The 23,845-nt window shown below is 41.4% G+C and overlaps 1 protein-coding gene across 1 annotated transcript; it reads right to left on the bottom strand.

The window, feature by feature from the left end:
* Positions 1 to 513: 513 nt before the first annotated feature.
* Positions 514 to 23,760, bottom strand: alx4b (ALX homeobox 4b). The gene is made up of 4 exons (XM_086299041.1): positions 23,149 to 23,760; positions 12,928 to 13,241; positions 4,636 to 4,764; positions 514 to 4,310 (listed from the first exon to the last, which is right to left on the bottom strand). Exons 1-4 carry the CDS (start codon positions 23,489 to 23,491, stop codon positions 3,990 to 3,992), a joined length of 1,107 nt encoding a protein of 368 aa, XP_086155167.1. The 5' UTR covers positions 23,492 to 23,760; the 3' UTR covers positions 514 to 3,989.
* Between the last annotated feature and the right edge of the window lie 85 nt (positions 23,761 to 23,845).

The raw sequence follows: 23,845 nt of genomic DNA, 5'->3' as shown, positions 1-23,845 counted from the left end.
CCCTTTTAACAGGAAGAGACCTCCGGCAGAACCCTGCTCAGGGAGGAGCAGCTATGTGTCGTGACTGGTTTGGGAATGAGGAGAAAGAGAAGAGATACAGAAGACAGAATGTTTATGCATTCAAATGGAAATATGTTGATGTTTTTGAGATTTGAGGTAACTATTATGAGGTCTGATCGTTCAGAACTTTTTATGTAAGGAGACACATTTTAAACGGATTCTGAATTTAACAAGAAACCAACAAAGATGATTTCTCTCTGTATGGAAGAAATATGATCTACTCTTAACTAGCTGACCATAGATAAACAGTTAAACAATAGGTTCTACTGTCAGTGCTTTTTTTGCATATACTGTATGAAAAGTTCGTAGGTCACTGTTGTGATCATGCAGTACACTGCTGAGTGTTTTTAGAGTCTGAAAATTTTACTTTTCTCTTTATTGTGCTACTGCTGAAAACATAAAACATTGCACAACATTATTTCTTATTGTTTATTCAAGAAATGTTTTCAGCTGCTCCCAAATTCACAAGGGACAAAAACACCAAGTAGCTCCAAAAGTTATAACTATAGAGCCACTACTTTTGGTTTTTCAATGTGTCGGTTTAATAATTGTTTACAAGTCGCTGTCCATCTATCCGTTAAATACAATCCTACAGCCAGCATTCACTCACCCAAAGAAACAGCCCAAATAAACCAAACTCCTTCTCTTTCAGAAAATGATTGTGGTGGACATGAGTTAAATTTCTTAACCTTTCAAAGAAAGAAAAACAAAACTATTTGCACTCATTCTACCACTGGAGATCAATTTATTTCAAAATCATTTAGAAACCATCATTAACAAACACAGCGAGTTACTTCTGTACAAAAATACAGCACATGAGCAGCGCTAAATATGGACGGGCTTCGTTTTTTTTCTCTTTTTTTAGTTTTTCTTAGTTTCTCCTGGGACAAAACCAAAACCACGTAGTCTCTGGCTTTATTAAAGGAAGCGTCCCAGTGGAATAGGCAAAAATAATGATTAAAAAAAAACTCGGACAATCTAAGTGCAATAACTTATTGCACTGGCACAATCATACATGGAAATATTTGATTAATATACAAAAAAACGCTTAAAGCCATAAACAAAATGTGAACAAGTTTTCAGCCTTTCTTCCATGGCTACTTTTCAAAATAACAAAGAACATAATTTTACATTTCTCGGCAATATTAAGGTAATACTTCATTGGCTTATCTCTTGTGGTCCATTATTTGACAAATAAGCAAAACAAATGTACAAGCAAATGAACAATATTATTTATATTGTTCATATTCACACAATATGACATTACAACCATGGATTTCAATTGCTTTATTTCAGTAGTATCAACACGGACGGAGCTGCAGAGGAGTGGAGCACTGAGGGAGTACCGGCAACGCAAGGTCAACTTGACAAAGTAAGGATTGAGCCACACATTTCTAATCTTAGAGGTCCTTGTCTTTTACTTTGCTGAGGTTTGAGTACCCTCTGCAGGGAATATATAAAGAGAATACAGACATCATCATCTGGTCCTCCTTAAATGGTCTTTCCTTGCACACACAAAGGTAAACGTTAACATTTTTGATGTTCTGAACGGAAAACATGGTTGTACATGCTAGTGCATGTGAGTCCCTCTCTTTGGGACGTCTTCATAAAGAGACCAGAATGACACTAAAAATGAAAAGACAATGTAGAGGCTGAGCAATCAGCATTTTTCCCAAGAAGCAAATAAGTATTTTATCCATCTTTTTCTGTGCAGTCACATCATTTCAGATTATCTGAATCCTGTTGTTTTGCTCTCTTTTGCTTGTGCTTGTTTCCATCGCACTGTACACACAGTGAGACAGAGAGCAGAGGAGTAGTAAATGGACAGTTCTTATGTAACACGTTTGCTTGTATCAGTCCTAGGCTTGTATTAAGCCTAGCTCAAGACTAAAAGAAAACGTTGATAAGGATCCCCGCTGAAAAACGTTTTAGTCCAGGACTAGAATTATTCCAAGTCCAGGAAACTAAACCTTGAAGATTAAGACCAGTAAGCAACCACTAAGAGGACAGAGCCATGCAAGGTGTGGGCCTGTCACTGAGATTAAACTGGGTTTGCTGTCTTGCCCAGAGAGGAGAATCAAACTGCTAACCCTCCACTTCATTGTCAAATTATTCTACCACCTCAGCCGCAGCAGAACGGAAAAGGAGAACGGCAACACAAACTTTCATCACCACGGTGGGCTCATGATCAGCTGACTTAAAGCACATGGCTACCATGCAATAAGTTTCACAATGCAGACGTCAGCCAATTATCATGACTGGATTTTGGTGTTTTTGGCTGTCATGTAAAATACCTTCCTAACTGTAACTGAAATATGAAATGAGGGAGGTGAGCAGTGGCCAGCGGGCCCTTTTGTTTTGGTTTGAGATGCTGACGCAACATTTAGTGGTTGAATAGACAAGTATCACCATTAAAAGAGGGTTTTTTATATTGCTGAAATCTCAGATGTGACTGCAGCAGTGGGTCACAGTAACTCAACCACTATAATCATATACACTTGATCAATGAAGTCATTTGTCAAGCAAAAGCACCAAACAAACTGTTGAATTGATGTTTAACTTTATCTTATGTTACCATAAACTGAATATCTTTGGGTTTTGGGCAGCGAGACATTTTAAGACGTCACACTGGGTTTCTTGCCATCATCCACGCAGGAGGAAAGAAAACCGATATGTAGCCCAGCATGCGTCATAGAGAGATCAGCCAAAAAGCTAATGAAGCCTGTCTCTAGCCTCGGCCTGGAGCCCAGCTCTGGTGACAAGCTTATTCCGGCGGGGTAACACACACACAGATACCCCTACAATCACTGGACATGCTCACCACATTCCTGTAGTCCAGCTCTAATGTCATCACATTGACCAAACATTACTGAATGCTCTTCGGGACGATTAGGCCCACTGATTTGGCCTGCAGTCTCTGGCATGTATAAGATTCTGTTACCAAGCTATGAATCGAACCTTCATCCCTGCTGAACCCGCGTCTAGTGATGAAGCGATCACTTCTGTGTGTGTGCCGTATGTCCTCACCATGTAGACTGTGATGTACTGCAGCTTTCACAGGGCAGAAAGGCTCATTTTGATGCTAATTAACTGTGTCTATTCCTGCTGGTTGCTGATTAGAGCTGGCGTGGTAAGCTGGTGTTGAAGGTTGCTGCTGTGCATTCCTGTGCCAATGGAGACACCATTTCCTGTAACCTGAAGCCTGAGCCTATTAGTTGAACCTGTGGAGGGAACCCTGGGAGGGAAATGACAACTTCATTTGAAATTGCTGCCAATCCAAGCCCTGCCCTCCACCCAGACTCAATTGGCAGGCCATGTCTGCTCTCGCTCAGTTAGACTCTGTTCACTTACTCTGCCCTTCTCTGCAGGGAAATAAACTCCCAACAACATACTAGTGAAATGTACAGAAATGAACTGGTTTATGCAGTGGAACAGAATGGTGTGTGGTGGGATGGTCGGTATAAAAGATAGGATGAAGAAGGCAAATGATGTGAATCAAGAGCTGCTCTTTAAATGACGATACCGTACTTGGCATTATAGGCTATAAGGCTATGAGGACATTAATAAAACCAGGTTTGGGTTTGCTGAATTTTACTGAAAACAGCGTCATGTTAAACGGTTTATTGGGGTGTAAACACCATAGTTGCATGAGACCTGAGAGATCAAGGAATCAAGAATGAACATCTAGGTGATATTCTCATCTAAGTCACACCTCTGCTTGTCTCTCACTTTCAGCATCTGCTGATTATCATAGACACAGTTGTCTTGGTTGCATCGGCAGCTGCGGTGGCCTCTGTTATCTCCACAGTCTCTCCCTGTTCATTTGACCTGTGTTATCATTAGTGCTCGCCTCCTCCCCCCATAGTGCTTGCTGACGGCTGCTCCGGGGCAGGGGCCTTATGGGGGCAGGTTGGGATCGGGCTGGAACATCATGTAGCCCAGGAGATGGCTGCACTGTGTTCCTTGGCCTTCATACGCAGCGCAGCTATGCTGGAGGACTTTCGATCTGGATCAACATTGAGATCATAGCCATTGATTCCCCCACCGATCCCAGCGCCCCCAAACAGACTGCCCATATGAGTCTGTCCCATGTGGCTGCTTCCTGGACTTGGTACACCCAGGAAGTCAGAGACGCCTCCAGGACCGTGAGGGTGAGGGGGCATGCAGGAGGGCATAGAGTCACAAGGCACGACACAACCGGGCACCGGAGATGCCCCGCTGCTGCTCCCTATCCATGAAGGGTTCTGGATCTGGAGAAGAAAAGGAGGAGATATTTTCATAATAACTGTTGTTTCAAATGAACACATGAAAAATATTAGTCCCGCCATAGTAATCAGAATCAGAATCAGAATACTTTATTCATCCCGAGGGAATAGTCACCTGCACAGAATTATTTTTGATTTGATTTGATTTTTTTGCCACATCAGCTGCTGTTAATAGTAGAAGCCCTCAAATTTAACACTTAGACCGAAGAAACGTTAAGAGAGAGCAAATTTCACACTTCCTAACTGCAATTCTGATATCTGCCATCAGGTGTATCTGTAATGTGCACACCACTGAGGACTGAACATTTACCTGTGCATAGTTCTCAGGTCGAGTGAGCAACGGCAGCTCGTAAGCTGTGGAGAAGTGCGTGCGGACCTGTTGCATCTGGCCAAAACGCTCTCTCTTCCTCCACTTGGCTCTGCGGTTCTGGAACCACACCTGCGAAGAAAACAGACTATCAGGAAAATACCTCTAACCAAATAGAGACCAAACACTATCAAACAGAAATGTGAATATCCTTCTTAAACGAGGCCATTAAAGCTCCTAAAAAGTACACAGAGTGCTTTAGTTTTTCCCACAGAAAACTGGGCCATCTTCTTGCTAAGAAAGACAAAGTAAAAGACCACATAAAATGAGGACAGTGAAGCAAATAAATTCTCCCGCACATGAAAGTCCGAGACCCGATTTTAAGACTTGACGTGTCTTTAAAGTGCCGTCCACACTGAGCTATTGATGTGAAAATGGTGAGTCTCCCCTGGTGCTGCATGTTTCAGCTCCTCCCTTTGATACACAGACGTCTGCCTCCCTTCAGGCTGCCCGCGTCGACAGATCCACATCTGGGCCTGTAGCCGTGCATAAATCACTCTGAGAAAGGTGTGCTCTCTCCCACATGTCAGCACAGTGGGATCCAGTGGGGAATCCTCTGTATAATCCATGGAACAAATGTTGAACTTTTGACCAGGACATATATATATATATATATCACCTCCTACATCGTTCCCTCGCTCACCTGGAGACCGCTGGAAGCACTGTGAGAATCATGTTCTTTGATTTCTCCAGTGCCTTCAACACTATTCTTCCCTCGGTTCTAAAGGACAAGCTGGTGAACTCTGGAGTGGACCATCACCTCACTACCTGGATCCTGGACTACCTCACCGACCGACCACAGTATGTGAGAACTCAGGGCTGTGTGTCGGACAGGGTCGTCTGCAGTACGGGGGCCCCACAGGGAACGGTTCTGGCTCCGTTCCTCTTCACCATCTACACTGCAGACTTCTCCCACAATTCCACCCAGTGCTTCCTGCAGAAGTTCTCTGATGACTCTGCAATAGTCGGCCTCATCACTGATGGGGACGACAAGGAGTACAGAGGTCTGACCCAAGACTTTGTGGACTGGTGCCAGCTGAACTACCTCCAGATCAACGCCAGTAAAACCAAGGAGCTGGTGGTAGACTTCCGCAGGCACAAGCATTCTCCACTGCAACCACTGAACATCCAAGGTATGGACATTGAGGCTGTGGACAGCTACAGGTACCTTGGTGTTCATCTGAACAATAGACTGGACTGGACTCATAACTCAGACGCCCTCTACAGGAAAGGGCAGAGCAGGCTGTACCTGCTGCGGAGACTCAGGTCGTTTGGGGTGGAGGGCCCACTCCTGAAGACCTTCTATGACTCTGTTGTGGCTTCTGCTATCTTTTATGGCGTGGTCTGCTGGGGCGGCAGCATCTCTGCTGGGGACAGGAAGAGACTGAACAGGGTGATCCGAAGGGCCAGCTCTGTTCTAGGATGCCCTCTGGACCCAGTGGAGGTGGTGAGTGACAGGAGAACGGTGGCTAAGCTGTCATCCCTGATGGACAACATCTCCCACCCCATGCAGCAGACTGTGACAGCACTGAGCAGCTCCTTCAGTGGGAGACTGCGGCACCCACGGTGTGGGACGGAGAGATTTCGCAGGTCTTTCCTCCCCACTGCTGTCAGACTCCATAATAAAGACTTTAACTGATCAAGCACACACATCCATACATATGCAATAATACTAAGTGCAATAATCCTTTCTGTCATCGTTGTATTTTTACTCAGTTGTATATAGTATTTGTATTTGTATTCTATTTTTATCTTATTGTATATTTATTTTATTTTATTCTACTGTATATAGTATTTTATTTTATTCTATTCTGTACAGTTGTGTACTGTATTTATTCTTATTGTATTCTAATTTTTGCCTCATAACTTTTGCACTGTCCACTTCCTGCTGTGACAAAACAAATTTCCCACGTGTGGGACTAATAAAGGTTATCTTATCTTATCTTATCTTATCTTATCTTATCTTATCTTATCTTATCTTATCTTATCTTATATACTGTATATATGAGCATAGAGTATATGTATGTGTGTATATTCATCATTAGCTTTACTGAGCATTGTTTGTAGCACATGAAATGACTACTGCTCTTCAGATTTGTAGACTTGCTACTTCTCAGAGGGTTGAGCTTTCGGGAACCTACTGACAGACCAAGTGCAGGCTGCTTAGTCCACTTCTCCATGACTGCAAAGTAGAAGATGGCTATGAAGGCTGAAGCCTAAAAGAACTCCCCAAGAACATTTCCCCCCTAAAATCTTAGTGTTAATTGATGTGATGCCTAATACACTGTAGAAATTCATGATGTTCTACATACTGGAAGACAAATCTCATCACTTTTGCTCTTCCAAAGGTTTCTTCCTTATCTAGGGTTACACGATATTGATGAGTGTGGATAAAAATAAGGAAAAATAGATACTAGATATTGATTACACACATACAACTACCTGGTAAAATAATTAATGTTTTAATAAATGAAGAATTCATTTGTTCTAATAACAAACAATGAAAATAATATTCAGTTGCAAACTTAGTACTATTCTGTTTTATGTAGCCCAGTTGTGTGTCCTATTGTTTTGGGAACTAAAATGAAAAGAAGATGATTAGCAAATAAAACAGTACTTTGCAAAAGTACTGTTTTATTTGGCATAGGCATGAACACATTTATTCTTCAACACAACCTGAACTCTCTCAGGCAAACTTGCGTGTAGTTTCTTTAAGCGGTCTGTGGGAATAGTTCTTCAGGCTTCTTGAAGGACATTTAAAGGTCTTTTTTGGGTGTTAGCGATCTTTTGTTCTATTCTCTGTGAAGATTTTGAGGTCTGGGCTCTGGGGAAGCCATTACATAAGCAGTAGTGTTCTACAGTGTATTTTTTTTCTATCCAGGTATAGTTTTACTGCATTGTCAGTATGTTTTTGATCATTGTGATGTTGAAGCTGCTGCCAATGAGATGCTTTCCAGACGATATTGCATCAAAATCTCACTGGGTCCTTGACACCATGGGCTGAAATGCAGCTCCAAGCCATGACAGAGCCTCCATTGTATTGTACAGGAGGCTGCACTACCTCTCTCTTCACTTTCTCCGTACATATCGACAACCAGAAATATAAAATCTACCTTCATCACTCCAGAAGAGCTGTTGTCACTGATTTTCAGTCCAGTTCTTGTGTAATGTGGCATACCTCTGCCTTTTCTCCCTGTTTCTCTACCTTCAGAATGACTTCTTGACAGCCACCCCTCCACTCAGGCAATTTCTGATGTGGTTCCAGTAAAACAGTAGATGGACGGATCTCACATGTCCTGTGTCAGGTATTTGCTGGATTTCCACCCCTATTTTTTAAGGACCTGACCTTTTGATAGACTTGCCACTTCTTCTGCCATGGTGTGTTATCTTTGGCATTTTTTGTAGATTCAATAAAATAAATATGAACAAATGATGCGCTTTTGTAACAGTTGGCTAGTAAAAAAGTGCCTAAAGATAAAATTTAAAAGTGATTCTTTACTAAGATGCGTTTTACATACAACACTGGTTCCCTTGAGTTCCCTTGAGTCCCCATATCCCTTGAGTTAGATGCTTTTTTTATATTTGAGTGATGCATAAGTCACTGTTAGCTGGGTTAACAAACAAGAAAAAACATTCATCTAAAAATGGTCAGTTAGAAAGATTGGACTGAAAATGAGAGAGAAAAAAGAGCCAATGTCCAAACAAAACCTTAGACCATTTTAAAAACTTCTGAGAAAGTCTGGCGCCTTGGAAGCAAAATATAAGGAAATAAAGGGTAGTCCAAGACTTTTATACAGTACTGTATGTTTCAAAATAGTCAACAGATACAGATTAAACCATACAGATTATCACAGCAACTGCATCTTTCGTTAAACTTTTTTTCTGTAGAATTTTCTCACATCTCCTTGCGAGAGAATAGAAAAAGCAGAGGGGGTTACTGGGAGTCTCCACATGTTTATCTGTATCTATTTGTTGGTTGTTTGAATCTTATCCTCCCTGGAGAGAAGGGGGAAACTTCTTCAAAGAGAAAAGAGAGGGCAGCCTCGGTTTGACACAAGGGTTAGGACTTGGATTGTTGGGCTGATTCCCAGCCCAATCAGCTTGTGGTTTTCACAGTCCCTGACATGCAATTTCCCTTCAGTCATCCCCTTCAAATCCCCACTCTTGTCTCTGGCCATTTCTCTCAGTCAACAATAAAGTTTGGTGGCAGAATTGAGCACTGTCGTACAAATGCATATTTGCAAAATGCTGATTTTCTTATAGTAAGGACTTGACTTTAAACATATGAGATAAGACCACCTATAAGCACCCTAACCTGCAAACTCATCGTCTCATTTTTTTAGATGCATTGACCTCCTAGCAAAGTCAAAGTGAATAACATATCCATATGTCTGTATTTTTGCAAGAAACTGACGTAAAGAAGTCTCGTCTGACTCCGACATTCTTTGGGTCAGCTGGTGAGATTAGAGAACAGCTCACCCTTACTGAGTGGTAAGCTGATATGTGAGGTTGTGACTGAACCCCAATGTCAAGGTGAGGGGTTGGAGCCCTTTGAATTATATCATATGTTTGGAAGTAGGTTTGTGGGTCTATTTTATACTCCTCCTGAGGATTTGGGATCTATTATTGTTTAAGATTTGTCATGCCTTTCCTTTGGTGGCTCTTTGGTTGCACAAGCTCATAATATCACAAGTTTCCAAATATAAGCCCCAACATGAAAACAGCAACATTAAGTTTCATTACAGCCTCAGTTCTACAAAGATATGTTACTAATGTGATTAATGTATTACCAGCTCAAGGACTCAATTTTCCTCCAGATATATGCAATTCTGGCAAAGTTTGAAAGATGGCGTATAAGTTTGTCCATTTACTAACTCGCCACAGGTAAACCACAAGGTCTTTATGATGTCCACGGTACCCTCATTTAGTTTTATAGTAAATGTAACAGTCTATTGATACAACAGTGATTGGTACAAGCCAGGTACATTGTAAACAGTTAATCACAATGTAAACTTACTTATATTCTAAAGCCATTTCAGACTCTTCAAGAATTTTTCAGGGCCCTGCACGAAAAATACGTGTTTCTTTCTCAGCAAACCTAAGTTTTTAATTTTAATTGTGATTTTGACAAATAGAGATGCCTCATTCAGTTTTCATACTGTGCTGGCACCACATGATATGTAGCTAGACTTCCTGGATTTTTATAATATTTAGATACATGCAGGACAAGAGCATCTACTGGATCAACCATCAGAGTCGTACTGCCCTTCCCTCCGTCTTTGTAAACTAGCCTTAATTTTTGGTTACCTGTATTATGAAAATAGTCACATTTCATTTAAATATTTATAAAACTCTTTGAGGAAATGTTGTCAGAATAGCAACAGAGCCTGATGAATGACCTTCTTGATTCTGGTCTTAGATTGTTATCAAAAATATTTAAAAATCGCATATTTCAAAGCTCTGCTGTCAGTCAGCCAGCGCCGTTATTGTACTCCCACTCCTGTGTTGAAGCTCAGGCTCTTCTGTCCCTTGCCACCCCGCCCCCAACTCCGACCCCTCTCTCCATGTCTCTCTCCTCCCTCCGTTTTAAGTCAGTGAGGGGAAGTGGGGATATTGGAAAGTGAGATGGGAGAATGTTCAAACTGGAGCTTGTTTTCATTTCATGTTTAATTTCCTGATGCCTAAGCCCTCGGCTTTCCGCAGCTAACCCCTCTGACCTTTGAGAGGCGTGCAGACAAGAGCAGTGGACCAGGCGTGCACACACATACACACAGAATCACACACATTTGCATACCATGTTATACTCACATTTCAAAGTTGCTCTCCAAAAAATGCAGTATTTTAACCTGGACCCTCTCAAGCACTTACTGGAAGCTTTTTCATAAACAGTTTCTGAGCACATATATTTCCCTTGTCTTGGTTTCTGAGTGTGTAATGTTTCACAGAGAGTTTGCTCTACGTAGCTTTTCCTTTGAACGGCAGTAGGAACAAGACCCCTGCCAAATAGTTTGGCAGAGAGATAATTCGGGGAACATTGTGGAGTCAGATGTGTCCCTTGCTGCTCCATCTCTCATAGTCCCTGACTTATAAATTCATGCAGTTCTTGAGAAACTGGTCACTGCTGTCTTTGTGCAAGCAGTTTTCCAATTAACATAAATTGTCTTAATTGTTTGTCATGATGAACACCAGTGGTTAATAATATATAAAACCCAAAATGATGCTATTTACCAACTACACACACTCACGACTCCTGTTTATTTTATTTTAGCAGACATCTGCAAGGAAGGTGGCTCAGTGGTCTTGGAGCTCAAATAGCTTGGCGGTGATACAGTAATTGCTAAAGACGCTGACAGCGAAATGCAGCTTACAGAGCCATTAAAGAGCTTTATTTATGCTCCAGAGCCAGCAGGCAGAGAGAAAGGAAGAGGGAGAAAGGGAGGGCAGAGTCCACAACTCCAAAAGCAGCTTTGAAGTCCAGCCGTCTCACCTCATCTCTGTCATCTAGGACCACTGCAATTGATAGACTGCCTCAGCAGTCAATCACGTACAGCCTCCTCCTCAATAAAAAGTAGGCCGTATGGTGAAGTTCAAGTCACGAGACTCTGAGCTAATTGCTTCTAAAGAAAGTAATGGCACCAGAAGTCACAGATTGTGTTATTGGAAAGCTGCAGCCTGATTTTATGAAGACATTCAACATCAAAACTGAGGATGAAACCGTAGGACCTTGACACTAGCAATTTGGCAGAAAACATCTGTATTCTGGATTTCAATTGCTGTTGTTTTGCAGATGAAAAGGATTCTCGATAGCTTTCCGAGCATCGAGTGCCCCTTGGTATTCAACAATTGGATATCCCTGGACTTTGTCTCAATGTACCTTCAGTTGAAATTGTGGGGTTTAGTCTTGATTGCGTGCATATTTAGGGTTTGATTTTAGAAGTATGGGTCAAACCTCACAGTGACTCAACAGAGTCTGCAGTGTGCCTGTCAGATGAAGACGTTAATTATATTCATCTGGGGCATAGATGGGTCTGTGTGAATGCAACATGAATGTACTTATTTTACTGTACCACCACAAGGACCAGGCCCGGTTCTCTGTCCCTGACTATGTCTCGGACTATGTGTGGAAATTGAAACTGGCATCTCAAAGTGTTTTTTATATCCATGCCAAAATAGCTTTGATGGTGTTCCATGTGTTTTCCCTCGTTGCCTCCAGAGCTGTGCAGCGAAGTAGTTTAAACATGGCGGTGTGGGGAGAAACCCTTGGCCTCTGACCCTTTCCAGAGTCTACACCGTGTAAGTGCTAAGAGCAGCGTATTCCCTAAGTCTCCTCCATCCCACTCTGATCTAAAACTGGCAGGCACAAAGACAGATGGAGAACAATAGGCTTTGCTGTCTAATGCTAGGAACAGTCTTTGTAACTCTCAGCCTTCCCTGTCAGTTCCCCCAATGATTATCAGCGTGCAAACAACTGTACTCATGGAAACTGTCTTAACAAGACAGAAGGACACCATCAGCTGCTTCAGCAAGTGCACGGAAATGACATATGTTTGTATTAAAGTCTCAAAGTTCTCCAGTGGACAGACAGTTGTTAATTTCCCACTCGCAATGCAACATTGTCTTTAACACGATCATGCTCATTCCTAAACCATATGTTTTATTACAGTGCTAATAGAATCAAAACACCTAATGTTTGTTTGTTTGTTTTTCCCTGAACCATGACTCTGAGTGGGGGGGTATGCATGTGACCCAGTCTGTCTGACATCTCTATGCTGGTGTTGTTCTTACATCATCATAATTATGTTTGTCCACAAGCGCAACTAACCAATCACACTGTTGTGATGTTGCTTTGGACTGTCGAGGAAAATGAAAAGAAATGATTTTGTTCATATAAAAGTCTCTTCTGGGACAAGCATTACAACTGTTTTTATTAATTAATGTATACAATATAATAAATATATTATCAAGTTGCTAGTGATAGTTTTGGTCAGCTGCAATCTTGATCCTGGATCAACATTTTTGTGATTGATATAGGAACAACAACAACACGGGGATATGTCATAAAGTAGATTAATTGTGTATTAAAGTAATTTGTTTCGATGACATAAATAAAATCTGGTGATATTTTGATTAGATGACAGAGATTCATTTTCTCTTATAAATAAAGGACTTCTTAGCTTATGTCAATGCAGAAAGGTGCTTTTCAAGCGTAACCCTCTGTTTTGACTTCATCCTCACCTGTACACGGGCCTCTGTCAGGTCTGTCCTGAGTGCCAGCTGCTCACGGGCATATACATCAGGGTAGTGTGTCTTCTGGAAAACCTTCTCCAGCTCCTCCAGCTGGTAGCTGGTGAACGTAGTGCGATTGCGCCTCTTCTTGCCTTTGTTGCTCTCGGCCTCGCTTTTTTCCAGTGGGCTAGAAAGGTCCGACCCCGGGCGCTCGCTCTGCCCCTTCACTCCAGTGTCCTTTAGGTTCAGGTAGCTGCTTTCCATCCCAGGAGGGTCGACGCTCTGGGGCAACTCAGACTCTGTCAGGCTGCTGCTGTCCTTTCCTGTATTTTGGAGATAAGAAAAGTAAAGAAGAGGTCAAAACGTTTATTTTTAACAGTTTGTTCTTTTAAAGGGGCACCACACAAATTTTATACGTTCTTTTTTAGTTCAAAATGCTCTCAAGCACTAAATCGCTCAAGTACTCCTTCTGTGGCTTCCTGTTACTGCTCAAAACTTTAATGTGGAATTTAAAATGTGAAAATACAAGCGTTTGGGTGAAGCATTAAAAGATGAAGGTAATACTTTATAACTATACCCACAACTAAAGGTGTAATTCCCCTGTAATTAAATGGAATCTCAGTGTATTTTTATTTAAACTACAGTGTCATTATATTTATATATATATACTTAAAGGTAGGTACCTTGCCTTTTAATTACAAGAGAAGGACAATTAAATAATACAAAATTATGAACCATGATGCTCACCATCATTAGGACTTTTAAATAACAATGTAGAAATATAAAGATATAAAAAGACAAGATTAAGTAACTCCATAATGCAACCCAAAAAGTGCAACGTTTTAACGATATTTACGTAGTTCTTAAAATTACTCACACACGACTTAAATTTACTGACAGTATAATTATTTCTTTTTTCCTGTAAAAACCTAACTTGTTACCCCCTTTCTTTCTAGAGTACCAACCTTTAAGTATTTGTATGTAAATATAATTGCCTTGTAAGTTTAAATGAAATGTGCTGAAATTCCATTTGATTAAATATCAATTACACCCTTGGTCGCTGTTCGTATTATAAGGTGTTAACAACTTAGAAAACATTCTCAAAATTGACTAAAGTGTGGCTTTACTGTGAAATCAGTTCATTTGTGTAATAATAAACAGACAGTTATCTTTCTGACCATCTCACAGATGAATAAAAACCGCCATGTGTTCTCAGTAATAGTCCCACGTTTACAGTTAGAACATTCATTAGAGCAACGTGTCTTTAAAATGTGGCTGAATGATCACATTCAAGCCACCAAGAGTGTCTGCTCATCGTCACATTACAGCATCCCCGCCAAATGACATTTACTTTAAGCACACATCATCTCTGTGATGTTTTATTTTAAGGTTCAAAGGCCTCGTCTGTGTGCAGCAGGAAAGAAAGTTTGAAAGATATGTCACGACGCATTGGTGTGACCTGCGACACAACCCTCGAGCCCTTCTCCCCTCACATCTCTCAATCACGCCACCTGAAATCCGAGCCACACAAAATCCTGTGCGTCTCGGGCCGTGTGTATGGCGGGCCTTGTGTATGGGGGCAACCACGCTTACCCCACGGCCTTCCCCCTGAGATGTAAACAACATTGTGTTTGTCACCTTCAATTTTCAGTGCATCCATTTTGTTACAGACCTTGCTCTGTTCCTGTCAGCACATGCTGGCTTTTTGTTTCCTTTTAAGAGATGAAGAAAGCTGTCCCTTCTCCTTCAATAAACAAACAGCCGTGTGAATAAATAAGCAGAAGGGCTCTGGTTGCAGGCCAGTGAGAACAGTGTGCTCGGTCAGCCTCTGTTTGCCTTTCCTGCAAATGGGCATGGAGAGTGCCCTGTCCTAACTGTATTGGTCTGAAACCAGCGCATAATGGTCTCCTCCATATAAACAGACTTGTGAGTGTTGTGCAACACCACCATTACTTTAATCCAACAGAATTTTTCTCAGAGTTAGGAAGTGCCAAATGATTGAAAGTTATGGGCTTGTATGCATGCATTTGCTTTTGTTATGTTGCATTTTTCTTCTGAGTAACGTCAGTAATCGCTGTGTGTCATTCTTAGAAAGTTACCTCACTGAAAGAGTTGACACCTTTTGACACACAGTGAGTCACAGAGTCTTGTTTTTTAGTGGTTAACAAGATGACTGAATAGTTTTAGGGTGATGAAGTTAGGCGGTGGTTGTCTGCAACAAGCATGTTTGTTTTCATGGATTAGTACGCTTTGGGCTTGTGTGTCCCACAATGAGATGTCAATAGTCATCCCCTCAGAACTGCTGCAGCCCTTCCCTGCTTTCTGGCTCAGACCTACATGGGCTGAAACACTAATGGAACAACACAGCGTTGCCCAACTGGAGTTCATGTCCTCATACAGCAGTGGCCTACCTGTCAGATCTTTTTACAGTCTCCATGCAGGCAGATATTCTGACATCACCAACCCCTGAGCTGGCCTCGTAGCCTCGAGCTACGTACAGTCATTTTATTCTGCCTCTGGGCAGGAGCATGGCTCTAGTGTTAGTAAAGTAAGACAGGTCAACTCCAGGTTCCTGTCTGGCATTTGCATCTGTGAGAGAAAATCCAGTTATGCCCCTGAGCAAGGGGCACATATCCTGTGAGACTGCAGCTGCACACAGATGAGGAGATGGGAAAAGGGTAGGATGGAGTGTGGGAGGTACTCCAATTTGTCAGTGCAATTAAAAAAATGATTTAACATTTTGTTAAATACACATATTTCTTTTCTTATCCAGACATTGGATCCACTGATCAATGCCAATCCCATAACCGTAACTAAATGTGAGGCTACCGTGAGCAGCCTGCTAAAGGCATAAGGACTGGAAAGATGAGGTAAATTGCTTGCCTGTCACTAAAAAATTCCACCAGGAAGTAACATATATATAACATATAGTCATGTAAAAGAGGAAAACTAAGTACACCCCATGATTCAGTAGCTTGTAGAACCACCTTCACCCGCAATAACTTGAAATAATTGTGTTCTGTATGACTTTACCAAATGTCTCACATCATTGTGGAGGAATATTGGCCCACTCTTCTTTATAAGGTTGCTTCATTTTACTGAGGTTTGCTGGCCTTGAGGTTTGTAGCAAGAACTTAAGGTCTCTTTGGTTTCTGGAGCATTTCAATTACGTTGAGGTCGGGCTTATACTGGGCCATTGTAACACCTTTATTCTTTTCTTTTTCACTCATTTTGCTTTAGATCTGCTGCTGTGCTTAGGATCATTGTCTGTTTGCATACCCCAGTTTTGCCCAACTTATAGCTTTTGGACAGATGGTCTCACATTTGACTCTAGAATACTTTTGTATACAAAGGAGTTCACTGGTCGACTCAGTGATCCTAGGTGCCCAGGTCCTGTAGCTGCCAAACAAGCCCAAATCATCAACCCCCCACCACCATGCTTGACAATTGGTATGAGGTGTTTGTGTGGATCTGCTGCATTTTCTTTTCACCAAACGTGGCACTGTGCATTATAGCCAGACATCTCCACTTTGGCCTCCTCTGCTTAAAGGTCACTAAGTTCTCGTGGTTTGTTTAGATACAACTGTGCAAACCTAAGCCGTACTGCCATTTTTTAAATTTTTCTTTTAGAGAGAAGAGTAACTTTCCAAACAAGCCATACTTATTCTGTCTTTTTCTAATTGTACTGCCTTGAACTTTAACATCTAACATGCTCAGTGAGGACTGTAGAGTTTGAAATGTCGCTCTTGTCTCTGACCTTGGAGTGGATTTTCTGGGACAGTAAATTAATGATAACATTGTGTTAACACACATCTGAATGCTCCAAACCAGTAAAGTGCTAAAACTTCTACTTTTAGAGAGGTGGTCACATTTGCTAATGATCAATTATTCAAATGCATTTGATTAGCAGTGCCTGGCTCCTACTTACCCTCTTAATTCCCATGGAAGCAGTAAGGGTGAACTTAATTTGTCACAGGACTGTGTCTGGTAAAAACTTTGTCATTTTCAGTTCTTTGTGCATAGATCCAAAAAACATGCCCTTTAACAGAAACATTGTAGGGTATGACAATCAAAGAATCCTGAATAGAAATATATAGGGGAATTTGCCAAAGATACTACCAAAGAGGGGCTTTGTCCTGCCCTTGCATCCAAAGAGCCATCCTGAGCTACGTGCTTTATATCAGCTGAACCCAGAAACATATATTTCAATCCAGTTTTATTGCACTGATGCACACACACATTTAACTTTCATGACCCTTTCAGTTGTGTGGTGGCATGCTGTGTCTCATATCCCATTTTCAGCACTCTGATGGGATAACCGAGTGACAGTGATTGTGTCAGCACTCAGGACTGGGTTGTAAATTCATCCATAATGTGGTAAAACTTTGCTCAAGCGTGGTGGAAGTATAACGTTAAAGGGGAACATTTTTTTGAGGCAAAGTCACTCATCTAAACAGATTTCATCAGATCTGAGTGGTGTGTTTTTATGCCCCTTACACTGTTTAAACTTGGTTATGAGTCTCTCTCCATTCATTTAGGTTGGGATTTGATGTTGTTATACTGCAGTATATTGCACTGGAAATCCCATAAAGCAGTATTGACTATTTGCAATCATTTGCCTCAAGATTCCTTAACTTTGTTTGTTGTTCTTTCGTTGTTCTTTGGCGATTTTGCAGGAGAAATTGAGACTGTTGCGAGTCAGTTTTGATCACCTGGCTGTATTTTGCTCTTCCTGAAATCTATTTATAGATGTATTTTGGGCTTAACTAGTTACTAGTCTACAGTTAGTTAACTGGCTACAGCATACATCCCTATAAGTGTTAATAACTGTCTCATCCATCAGATCCAAGAAGAGACTTAATCAGGGATTTTCCCACGCTGAACTCTCCCTTTAAGTCTCTGAGCTTAACCCAGTCTTTTACCACCATATTTTACACTGGAATCTGCAATAATCAACATCTTTTGTCTGTCTAGTATGCCAAACTCATCCCTTTTCTCTCTGTCACGCTAACCACACAGAATCCTTTCCCACAAGCATCTTTCAGTTTTCCCGCATGCTGAGCTGTCTCTTCTGCACGCTGCTCCGGAGAACACAGCCATCACACACTGCTTTCTTTTGGGAGCCAAGATTCCACTGCGCTGGCTCCGAATTTTTTTGGCATTCACAGGAATGTGTTTTTGACAGTTGTTCTAGTTTGAGCATTCAGCAACGTATATGTGAACGCACCATCTGCGCAATGTGCCAGTTTCTCTGTGACAAGCTGCAGACCTCTTCATTTAGCCGAGGTCAGATGTTTACTAGGGTCAGCAATTTAATCACTGCTGAAAACAGAGAGAAAACATCAAAGTGTAATTTAACTGGTTGTAAAGCAACAGGGCACCCTCTCGGTTTTTATGGAACGGGACAGGGAGGGTCAAGTGAAGCCAAATAAAAGAAACACTATAAATTAGTAACCTGGGGAAGGGTTAATGACCAAACACTAAATAGGGAAGGGAATGCTTTTAAACAAAGTGCTCTGAAATGTTCTCTCAAAGCATTCGGAGCTGACAGCAGCACTCCACCAAATAAAGTCAAATATTCCTTCAGGTTTGGTTGTCAACAGGTGACTATTAATTTACAGTTAATGTCAGCTCGCAGACATGCTTCGGCCCGGATTATTTTTTTTCTGCACCGCGCTCTAAGACCTGATGTTGACTGTTGTTTCCTCAGTGGAAGGGAGGCTCCCAGATGTTCCTGAGGAGAGATCGATGCCAGCGGCTCATGCAAGAATGCAGATTCCCTGGGAAACAGAAAAAGTCTTTCTGTTAAACCTCACTGCTGTCATATTACCTTGGGCTGGGTCGCTCACTGTCTCATATCAAAATGTGCAAAAAATAGTTGTGGGGTTAAGGTCATTTGAGGGGAAACTAGTGGAAGAAGAACACAAGTGTCTTTCTTAAACGTGGAGAATCTTGAGAAAAACATTCACGTGTTTGAACTGTATATAAACTGCATATTAAGCATTAAGATAAATAACATTTGCCACTCTTGGCAAATGTTATTTATTGGCAATGTAATGTGGCAATGCTGCAACATTACAATTAGGTTGGTCATTACAAAATCCCTCTCTTCTAGTAGATCACAGTGGCAAGCAAATTCTTGCCATTCCCATGTCTCTTTTTGATCACACTACAGTCCTGCGCGGCCATATGTTCGCATTGTTCAACAACCCTGCAGAGGTTAGATTAGAGTCAGATTTAACTGATGAAAGTAGTAAAGGTGAAGCCACAGAGCCAGACTCAGCACAACAGGCCCCACAGTGTGTGCCAGCTGGCCCGAGTCAGTCGCTTTATTTTTGGTATGTGTGTTACCTTCGCCTGCAAGAGGGATGACTGAATGTTTAAGCATAAAAGCAGCAAAACACAGCAGAAAGAGTGAATGCAGGAACAGATACAAGCAGGAACTTGACATTGAGAAAAACAACACCCCACAGTACAAGATCTCGGGTTGCCAAAGCTATATGGATGTATATTTCTTTTCATGGCGGGCCAGTTGCTGCTCCTTTGCGTCCCGAGTCACACATTTATATGAGCCACTGCTTCCAAGCATTCACTCATTACGTATTCGAATTTATTCTGGTTCGCAGAAGCATGCTGGTACGATCACAGGTGTCACTCTGGCGCTCGCGTTTTTGCTAAAATCAACACAATGTGTTAGTCATCAGCACATGTGTATCCTGTGACATCACTTCCCCAAGCCTTTTAATGCGTACTTAGAATACTGTATTTTGACAGGACGCTTTTAAAGAGCTGCCAGGACTTTTTGAGCTTGTGTTTTGGTTTTCATATGCTGAGAAAATGTTTTACATATCACAGGATGCTCAATGTCCCACTGAGGAGGAGGAGGGGTTGTTTAAAAGTACAAAGATTGACAATTGTTGTACTTTCGGAGTGTATAATTTGCTTTGGTTATTTTGTGAAGAGGCGAAAAGGATATGAGCCTTTAGCCCGAGTTGTACTAGTATTACCACAATACTAGTGTCTCTCTGATTGCCACCTTTAAGCCTTACTTTCATTTTATAAATACTGAGTGAGAATACTCTAATGATTGCTTTATGTTCATGAAACAATATGATCTCCTCTCTGAAGCGAGCAGCCCCTATCAAAGGCAAAAAACTGAAATTAATTAAAATTAAACAGTGAGTTCAATAAAGTGCTGTGCACGTAAACAGTCGTTCCCACACATGTGCCGCTTTCCTGGAAACCCTCTCATTTCTCTCGAGTCTCTCAAATCATTACCCAATCTCCATGTCTGTTTCTGACTCCTTGCTTATTTGTACAAGGTATTGTTGAGACAGGGTTATGTAAACCAGTCCCACTTTGTCATCTTGGGGACTCTCTGTAGCTTCGGAGATCTGATGTTTGGGGAGTATGAATAATAACTATAGGATCCAGTAATGCACATCTGCCTTGCATTAATGCGGCCCTCTCCTGCGGCGCTGACCTGCATTCCTCAGCTCTCGATCAGCTCCAGGGATTTTTATTTCATTCATCGCCATGTGAGCAGGTAGTCGGCTCCATCCCTGTCTTCACTGCAGGACAGTCTACCTGATTAACGTAGGCTTAGAATGAACAGTCCCACCGATCGGAGCCACTACTGTGCACGGCTGCATGTTGATTCATGCTTGCTGAGTCAGGGTTGTTTTCTGCTTTTTCTACACACGTGGTTTATGAGACAACGTTGTATTATTAATAAACAAGATTTAAGAGTATATCCACACCACCTGAACCTGGATGTTATTTTTTAATAAAGTAAAATAAAAATAAAAAAAAGCTTGAAATATTTTGATTAATATTTAAATTGGATTTTAAAATATTTCTTAGATTTCTATAACTTTACAATTTTCTCAGATGAATTGTACTGAGCTGCACTGAAATCATGTGAATGTAAAGGTGTTTCAGGGGTTTTGGATCTCCTAAATCAAAGGTGTAAATTTAAAAGAAGAAATGTGGATATTATGGAGCAGTTATTAAATACATTCCACGATAATATAAAATTCCAGTTCTTTGCACTTTATGTATATTTAAAAAATGGCAGTTTTAATACATATCTAAAAGAGATGGCCTAGCTGGTTGCCTCTCTTTTGGGTGTTTTGATGTATGAAAATAATTTCATGTAAAATCTTCAGAATGACATAGAGATTTGCCATAAACAGCTTTAGAGCCGTAGCTGAAGTTACCACATTCAAAATTCCCTTTGGGGACAAGACAGTTTTGTCATCATGATGGAGATAAAGCATCAGTATTGAGCAATATATCTCCCATTGAGGACCACACATAACAGCACAACCCTGTTGACGCCTGAGGCTTTGGCAAGTCCCCAAAGTATCCTCCCCAGAGCCACGATGCCTTCATCTGGCTGCAACATTTTCAATATTAACATTGCACAGCTCTCCTCAAGGGAGGCAATGTTGCATTTAATGATGGTGTTTAAATGATTCTGTCAATGCACTTGCCAAGTCGATTTAGTTCAGTGCAGGGGTGCTGAAAATGTTGGAGGCAGAAAAGGTGACAGTTCAGACTAAAGTGAAGAGTGACACCATTTTTTTTTTTCTCAGAACAAAAAAGAACACTTTGCACTTTGTGGCTGTGTGATGGTGGTTATACAAAAATGTATACTGCCGGTCTCCTCCTCGCAGATCACGCAGAGCAGAATTAGACCAAAGCACTTTTATTCATTATGTGTAATGAGCAGTTTTTAGATCTCAAATTTTGGAACTTTTCTGAACTTCAGTGAGAACTGCATTAGATGCATTTAGGATGGATTGCTGCAAAGGACTCGATTCACTTAGTTTTAGCTGTGATCCCAACAGATGTTTTCGTCTATATCACTGTGGTAAACATCTGGAATTGACGCCAACCGGTCTGCCTCAGTGTTCACCAAAATCTGATTTTTGATGTAGAATATTATAGAGATATGACATAAAAATATTTAAGATTACTGTCTGTTACTTTTTTCACCCTATTGCCCTTTTGACATTTTGTTACTCGGAATAATTTGAATCGGATTCATCGGCTTAATAAAGTTGTCTGTTTTGATTTTAATAAAAGCAGAACCTTTTCTTTTGCCGACCTTAAGCGTGGCTCCAGAATTGTCGATTGTCGCAAAACTGTAAAGCTTTCATTATAAACGCTATTTAAATGCATTTGGTACGAAGTTGACTACACGGACAATTAAGGGACATAAACTAAGCATTGCTTTTGGCTTATAAACCTCCATCAAATGGATTAATTAATATTAACAAAGACACCTGAAAAAAGAAGAATTTGCCCTTTTGTGTTTACTCTCACAGAATAAGCAGGACTTGCTGGAAAGAAAATTATAGGCCCATTTCCTGCACATCCAAAAAATTCTCCAAAAATTAGGCCTTATGTTTCATAGGCTGTAAGGCTGAGGGTTCCGCGTAACGCAGACAGGTCTCAAAGTGCCCCAAATAATAATAATAACAGCAATATTCCACGAGTTGAGTTTATTTGTCAGCGATCAAGATAATTTATTGTTGACGATAACATGCTGCAGTTGTAGTTGAGTGAGAATAGTCACAGCGGTGCTGCGGGCTCGCCAGTCCAGCGATGCAGTGACAGACACAGGAAATAAAATTCTGCGTTAGTGCTTTTATTTTGTAGCGTCAGTGCGCAAAAAACGGACAAAAAGTCGATTTAAAGGCACAAAAATACCAAACTGCCTTTGGTCAAAGCGCCTCATTAAATCAAAATAAAACCCAGAGGTTTGATGCATTAATTATAAGTCACCTTGCAGATGTACAAGTACCTAAAATCCTTTAATCTCACTAGACTTGTAAAAAAAAAAAAATCAGCCTACTTCTAATATTTACTTTTTCTGCAATTATCCGGATTTAAGGGCTTTAATGTGAAGGTTATATTCCTGAGTCAGAACCAGTTATGCTCAAAGAAAATAGGTCTGTTTTTCAAAATGTGTTTTCTTTTCATACCTCGGCTTCTCCAGTCAGGCTGATGGGTTCAACAAACGAACTTATGGCACACTAATGCGCACACTTTCTCCTCCTCTCTGCTCTACTTTGACAGCTTATTTTCACACCGTGTGTTAGACAATACTATAAATTGCACTTATTGCTTGCAAATGTCCGGTCCTGCCTCGCATTTCCGTTAAATTTCTGGCCAACACATATATTCCCTGCAGAAATCGCACTTTGTCTTGTGCGCACTCACCATAGCAGGAGATGAGCGTCCCGTTGTGTGTGCTGTCCGGGTGCAGCTTGCTGCCTTCCGGGGGAGTTTTGCAGGTCGGTCGCTGCATGAAGAGCTGGTATTTGTTGAAGGTGCCCTCCTCAGCGCCATCCAGTGACTGGCAGTCCGGCTGGAAAGGACTCCTGGACTTCTCTCCGTAAGCCTGCCCTTTACCCGGAATGAACGTGGGACTGTATTTTGTTTCAGTGGTTGGGAAAGTCCTGAAAGGGTTCGCTTGGTGATCTCTACTTTGCGCAGTAGATGTACTATAATATGAATCCATCGATGTCATATCGCAGTATGAGACGCACGTATCTGCGTTCATACCTAAAAAGATATATTTTTAAAAAAATCCACACGGTTCTTGTTTCCCTCCCCTTCTACAGACAGCAGATATTCTCCCAAATTTCTCTCGCACTGACAGGCTCACACTGCCGCGCTCATGCACACACACTCTCACACTGGCGCATCTGGGACTGGTTAAAAAATGAATCAGATGTTTTCCAGAGACTGCAGACTGAACAAATGCTAAAAGCCCCCTGAAGGTTTGTCGGGGTAAAGAGAAATGCCTTCCTCAAGCTGATGCCGCCTCAGTAGCCTACAGTGGATCAGACACACGCACACGCAGCACTCCGACCTTCAGGCTCGACGCACGTCTGAAGTAGGGCCCACACCGAGC

Source organism: Aulonocara sp. 'chitande type north' Nkhata Bay, linkage group LG7 (assembly GCF_057382095.1).
Source record: "Aulonocara sp. 'chitande type north' Nkhata Bay isolate Kocher_YH1m ecotype deep benthic linkage group LG7, A_spYH_male_GT1.1, whole genome shotgun sequence".
NCBI lineage: Eukaryota > Metazoa > Chordata > Actinopteri > Cichliformes > Cichlidae > Aulonocara > Aulonocara sp. 'chitande type north' Nkhata Bay.
This window is presented reverse-complemented; position numbering and strand designations above follow the sequence as displayed.